Source organism: Leptodactylus fuscus, chromosome 4 (assembly GCF_031893055.1).
Source record: "Leptodactylus fuscus isolate aLepFus1 chromosome 4, aLepFus1.hap2, whole genome shotgun sequence".
Taxonomy (NCBI): Eukaryota; Metazoa; Chordata; class Amphibia; order Anura; family Leptodactylidae; genus Leptodactylus; species Leptodactylus fuscus.
In genome coordinates this window covers 8158790-8165545 of record NC_134268.1, presented here as the reverse complement: position 1 = coordinate 8165545, position 6756 = coordinate 8158790, and the positions used below count along the sequence as shown (strand labels likewise).

The following is a 6756-nucleotide window of genomic DNA, read 5'->3' as shown; positions in this document are numbered from 1 at the left end:
CCTTAGAATAATCTCGTAGATTGTCTGCACCTTATTCTTATAACTGTGGATTTCAGATCTTGTAAGTTAACTTTCCAATTCAGACATAAGGTCAGACAATAACGAGAAAGTTCAAAAAGTTTATTATTTTCATATTAAAGAGACTTTTCTATGTGATGTAGTAATGGCCAGTGACGTTGTGTAAGGAGATTTGTCAGCAATGTCACCGAAGAGAGCAACTCAAGGACTTCTAATACAGAGGACCCTCAACATCTCCATTACAGAAAATACTTCAGTGTCCCATCAAATTCATTCTTTGTTTCATTGCAGCCATTTCCTAAAAACCAAAAAGTTAGGGGGCATTCACACTACCGTCGGTGTCCGACAGGTAGTGTCCGCTCCTAGTGTCCGCTCAAAATCTGTCACGGACACTAGGAGCGGACACTAGCTGTGTCCGTGACACCTGTCATTCACTTGAATGGGCATCGGGTGCGTTCTTTTGCACTCCGTGCCCGTCCTTCCCTGTCCGCAAGAGAAGATGTCCGACTTCTCAAGCGGACAGAAGAACCCTGCATGCAGGACAGGGAAGGACGGGCACGGAGTGCAAAAGAACGCACCCGATGCCCATTCAAGTGAATGACAGGTGTCACGGACACATCTAGTGTCCGCTCCTAGTGTCCGTGACAGATTTTGAGCGGACACTAAGAGCGGACACTACCTGTCGGACACCGACGGTAGTGTGAACGCTCCCTTAATGTTATCTCTCAGTAATGGACACTTAGCTCCATCTTTACAACCCCCCAGAAATGTACATATTTTGGTAAATTTATTAAAAAAGAAAACCTGAAATCTCCCATGGCCGTAAGTATTCGAAGCCTTTGCTCAGTATTGTGTATTTGCCCCTTACCCTACCAGAGTAGGTGGTGACCTTGCCCCCCCATGCCAAACCCCTTGCTATGCCTCTAGCAGTCACTACCCCCCCCCCTTGGTTTCTTTGGGCAGTCACTGACCCTACTCTGTTGCTATGGGTATTCGCTCCCCTCTTCCCCGGCACCGCTCTCCCCCTCCCGTATATTTGTGGTCTGTGTCTGTATTTTGTGCTGTTTCTTCTTTGGTAACACGCTGGATTTTTCCAGTGAATGAAAAGATGGAGAAATTACGGCTTAGAATTCTACTGAAAGGTGTCCCGGCTGGTCGCTGGCTTGTATATGAGTCACATCTCTCTTCCATCTTTTCATCTCTTTTGTGCAGTCACATCGCCGCGCTCTTTATACGCATTTAATTTGGTATTGTGGGCGCCTTGGCTGCGGTTCCTCCCCATTGTCCGCGCTCAGCATGAGATGGAAAGCAAAATATTAGCCGTAATTGTTGTTATGTTTGATGGATCTCTTTATGGCCGGTGTTTGGATCAAGCCCGCTGGCAGGTGAACAATGACAGCCCACCAATTCATTGACTTCGCTAAAATTGGAAAGCGCTGCCTGAGCGAAAGTATCAGAGAGGGCGAGCGCCACGCCTCTGCCATTCATCTCTCACCAGTCACGGCGCTATTCCTCCATATCCCTGATTGTGTATCACATCTCTTACCCAAAAGCTCTAGGAGACTCCCAAAAACTGGACTCGCGGGAGATAAGACAACTCCTCTGGGCCACTGGGGTAGCCGGCACTTTGCATGTTACTTGGGCACTAAGTGATGCCCTGACGGGACATTGTCCATAGTGAGCATGGATTCACCCGAAAAAATGTTTCAGTGCAACAATAGTGGCAAGTAGGGGATATCAGTTACGTAATATCTGTTGTCTTATAGTTGGACAAGGGCTCATAGTTGGACATGGGCGAACCTCTTGAGATACATTTCACAAGGGCCGTCCACTTGTTTTATTTTGGTAAGGGATATTATTATAGTCTGGGGTCTCCAGGTGAGGTGCAGAGATATAATAAATGGTCAAACCTGCTTTCATACCCCTGGAGTTCCCACGTGGTATCTGGTGCTCCATTGCAGTCATCTTCTGGCCTCTTCCAGCCTCCTTGGTGATGTATCAGACCCTGGGGTCCTGCTGATACCTGTGATTGGGCCTCAGCAGTTCTCCAGGGTCTGCGAGGTGAGGGGTAGTGAGTTGGGGGTCTATATGTTTCTGCATCCCCCCCCTTCCCTGGCCCTCCACTTATCTAGTGTTGATTTGAATAGTATTCAAATACCTCGCTCCATAGGTATGAATGGGAGCGGGCAAACTGCAAGGGGTTAAGCGCGCCGGCTGCTCCCATGCATTCCTATGGAGCGAGGTATTCGAGACTATAGGTTCCAATACTATTTGCTCATCTAAATAGAGTATCATTTTGGATAATTCACGGCTCATTACACACCAGTTCCTTCACCTCCGGTGGTAGTATTCTGGTTCTGGAGATCGGTGGGGTCTTAGAGGTGGGACCTGCATCTACATGATATGTTTGGCCTATAATTGTCAATACCCCTTTTATGAACTGCAGTGTCAAGCATGGAGGAGAGATAGGACCTAAACCTTCAGGCTACCTCAGGCTCCAATAGACAGGAATAAATTGGAGTAAAAAACACAATAATCTAGATTTTTTTACATTTTATTAATCAATAGTCATCTGTACATTAACACCATTGGTTTTTACAAAATGAATTTTTCATACAAGACCTCTTTGGATAAATGCGATGTGCTTCCATACACGGAGAAGATCAATCGTACAAAACATGACAGTTTCTTTTTGTTCTGCTTTCGCTATGATAAGGCTTCCAAATTAAGGTCACTTTTATCACCATGTATGTCTCATTCACTATCGACCGGCAAGAGAAGATCGATTAGACCCTACAGAACTGTTAGGCTTATAGACATGGAGGTTTGGATATCTGGAGATGGAAATGAAGATCTGTATTTGGAGCTTCTTGAGATGAAGAGTTGCCATACTGATAACCATTTCTGTTGACTCTTCTTTATCCACAATTTTCCATTGTTTGGTGAGATTTTGACTTAATGTCCATTGTATGTCCCAGACGTCCACACAGAGACCTGTTGGAAGATTTGTTTCTCGAGATGACCACTGGGGCTTGATGATTCAACCTCAACTGGTGGTCAAGAAGACGAAGAGTATTGCCTTGCCATTGCACTGGAGATGAAGGTTGATGTTGATCTGGCATCTGAAAATAAAGGGTAAAGACAGTTGAGTAAAGGGCTTTGGTGCCAAAATTGTCAACTTTACATCTTACTTTAGATCTTATGACGTGCACATTATCGGAAGACTATGAATTCCACAGACTATGAGATATCTAATGTTACCCATCCCATATAGTAAGGATATCAAAAATTGGTCTTAAAGTAATAACATATTGTAACTATAACTATTATTTTATTATATTGTTTCCAATATGAACATTAAATTTGTCAAAACTCATATACTTACATTGTACTGAAAGGGCTTCCCGCTCAACAGATGGGCGATCATCTTCCCGACCAATCTCATGGACATGAGGAAGAGTTGTACCCCTTGATGATGCCTTTCTTGGAAGTCCTTGTATGTTGGGCAGTCCAGCGTCCTCCGATCAGTGACTGGACTTGATGTAAGTTTAACTTTGCCAAGATCTTGTCCAATATGGCAGTTCAAAAAGTTTGAAGAATGTTTTTTAAGACATCCGGAATTTCGCAGATATTCCTGAGTGAAGTTGACTGAGAGAGTCCTACATTCCATACCGCCCTTGTTCTTTGGAAGGGCAACCTAGGTAACGGCAGTGGTTGGCATAGCCAAAAACGTTGATTCATCGTCATAGGTATCTACTTTGTAGGTACAGAAATGGTTCACTACTTGGTCCATTCTTTATGTCCATTGGAACTTTTCATTCCAAGTAGTGGAGATGGATGTCAATACATGAAAATGTCCATCAAGTGACCGCTAATGTCCAGCGTTCCACAAATATACGACATTCAAAAATTTTGGTTCGACTTCGATGTAAATTATTGTCTGATACAAATTGCTACTATGTATTTTACATGTGCAAAAACACCCAAAGTAACATCTTACAATATTCACCACTTCTTCCCCCCCCCCAACAAAATTAAAAATTTTCTTAATTGTTATAAAAATAAAGTTTACAATTCAATATAGTTCAACTTTTTTAGTAGACCTAGAAGCATGTTATTGCTTTCTAATAAAAATTCACTATTCCCGCTCTTTACAGCAGATCGCGTTATGTACAATATCGATCACATTTCATGGGATGACATTTGGCTACTTATCAAAAATAGGATTTTTCTTTCTTGTACATTCGGTATATATAAAAAAAATGCTCTTAAAACTGAACATATTGTGAACTTTCTTACCTATGCCACTCCCTGAAATTTAAAGGGAGAAGGCAGAAGACTATTGAAACACTCCCACTTACAGTAAATGGTTTCTTCCAATCAATATTGTCTATGTTTGTTCGTTTGCACCTTAAAAGTTGTGACACCAGATTCTGGTGACAATTCACAAACTTTGTCATAGTTCCATTTACTCTATGTGGTCATAGAAAGCGATTACGGCTTCCGGCCTCGCTACACCCAGGGCAATATGTCCTGTTCACATGAGAAAACCTAGAAATTGTGTATTGTATGTCCAGTTGCTTAGATTTTGTTGACCTCTAACATTGACCTCAACTTCTATCAGTTTGACACACGTATCTTGTCTCATTGTCTAGTCCACCTTATACCAACGCATTGTCTTAACTTTCTTGAATCACCTTACGGTAAACTCAGAACTTTCCATGAAGTTCTGAGCCTAAATTGACTTTTTCCTCCAAAGTCTAAAAAGTTTTCCTTCAGTCAAGAGCATTAATTCAATCCAAGTTCCCAAAGTCTCCCGCTTAGCATGCCTCGATGTACCCCGCCTTTTCGGTGATTATGCTGTTGCTATTACTATCGTAGGGATCCTTGGTGACAATGACATTCAGCTTGGTGCTAATCTGCTCATCGGAGTAAGCTGCCTTAAGGGTTTGCTTCTCTGACTGCTCAAAATCAAACTGGATTTCCTTCCCCATCTGCACTAACTGGTCCATTGTCTTGGGCAGGGGGGATTTGAGGAAGCGTTTGATCTCGGGGTGTAGAGTACTAATAATGTAACGGATCATATCTTCCTCATTGGCATCAGCATAAAGCCTATGGTACAAGGCTCTTTTCTTCCATACAAATTGTTCGAGGGGCTCCCAACGCCTTTGAGGAAGATCTAAGTCCCTCTTGATGGCCTCTCTAACGATTAACCTTTCACAGTACTGCAGGAAGGCGACTTTGAAGTCATGCCAGCTGTCCACTGTCTCCTGCCTGTACTCCCACCATTTTTTGGCTGCACCTTTCAAGTGGTTATCTACTTGAGAGAGCCAAACTTTTTCATTCCACCCACTGCGCTTAAAAAACTTCTCCAAGTTCACTAGAAACTCACGAGGATCCTCTGACATATTGGCATCAAACTCAGGTGGAGACAAGATGTCAACTGAAATGACAACCCAATGGTGTGGGTGGCAAGTCTGGGCTGGCAGAGGAGGTGGTGGTGGGGGTGGAGATGAGGGTGGGCTGGGGGCATAGGGATCAACAATCTCTTCCTGGTTAGCTTCTGCCTCCTTCTCCTTCTCACTCTTATCTCCATAGAAAGACCTCCTATGCTTCTCTTCCATCTTACATGTCCTACATAAGTTTTGATCAGCTTTGCTAACCATTTTTTCAAAGCGAGAGAACACACCCCTCCAAGAATTCATCTCCCTCTTCACCCACCTCTCTAAGTTGACCAAAGTATCTTGGCACCTCAACAAACAAGCCTTGATAGAACGTTTCCACCTCTGAATCCCAACAACTGGAGATTGGTCATTCATGTTAGAGTTCAACCTCTGGACGGACCTCTTGAACCCTTTCAGCTCATTCTCGACCTGCCTAGAAACCCCAGAGAGAATATAGACTTGCGTCTTTCTGACTCTGTCCAACATTTCTGCCGGACTACAGGTACCAATTTGAAGGGCCACGGTTTGTTCAGGCAGAGTGAGAGCCGGGGCTGCGATGCCGCTGAGAGCCATGCTTGCTGCCATTGTCACAATTTGATACAATGAACTATAATTTAGCAACTATAAGATGTAAAATGACTCGCGATTCAAAAATATCAAATTAAAAAGTTATCGTTAACGGAACGGATAAATGCGCCAGGCAGCAAACTGGCTAGATGCAAGCAACCCTCCGCTCTATACAACTCAATAAACAATCTGTTTCCTTCAGGCTACAATAGAACATACAATAAGATCAGATTCTCAGTTCAATAAAGCAATGCAATGTTTGCAAAAGTTTTAGAGATATAGGAAAGACGAGAGTTAGATATCACCCAAGAAAAGTGTCCAGTCCTTTCAGAAGTTCTGTCAGAGGAAGAAATCCGGATATTCCCAAAGCTGAGAGGACGATTTAGAAGAAGCCTTGTCCAAGTCTTCAACGTAGAGAAGTTTTTGGAGAAAAATGTAGCCTTGTCGTCGAAGGGAAGCTTGGGAGAAAGCTAAGTATAGAGAAGGTAATGATCCTCGAAAGTAGAATGCAAGAGAAGAGAGAAGATCACTCCCTATCTGCTCGCATCGGAGTTTGTGCCGATAGTTTTCCAGTCTCTGTATTTATACTGTATCTTGCAGAGCTCGACATGTGAGTTATCAGCAAACCCCACACTACGTTTTCCACTCTCATTGGTTGGAGCTTCCGTCTCCCTGACAACCGGAACATTGGGATGCCAATTCAATGCCCCCCCCCCCCCCCCCTCTT

General features: G+C 43.4%; 1 protein-coding gene across 1 annotated transcript; it reads right to left on the bottom strand.

Annotated features, from left to right (window-relative positions):
* Positions 1–4665: 4665 nt before the first annotated feature.
* ARC (activity regulated cytoskeleton associated protein) lies at positions 4666–6119 on the bottom strand. Its single transcript, XM_075270035.1, has one exon. The coding sequence runs from the start codon at positions 6045–6047 to the stop codon at positions 4839–4841; it is 1209 nt and encodes a 402-aa protein (XP_075126136.1). The 5' UTR covers positions 6048–6119; the 3' UTR covers positions 4666–4838.
* Positions 6120–6756: the final 637 nt, after the last annotated feature.

Excerpts from the sequence above, each read along its gene's own strand:
- ARC (XM_075270035.1), bottom strand. The coding sequence starts at position 6,047 with ATGGCAGCAAGCATGGCTCTCAGCGGCATCGCAGCCCCGGCTCTCACT.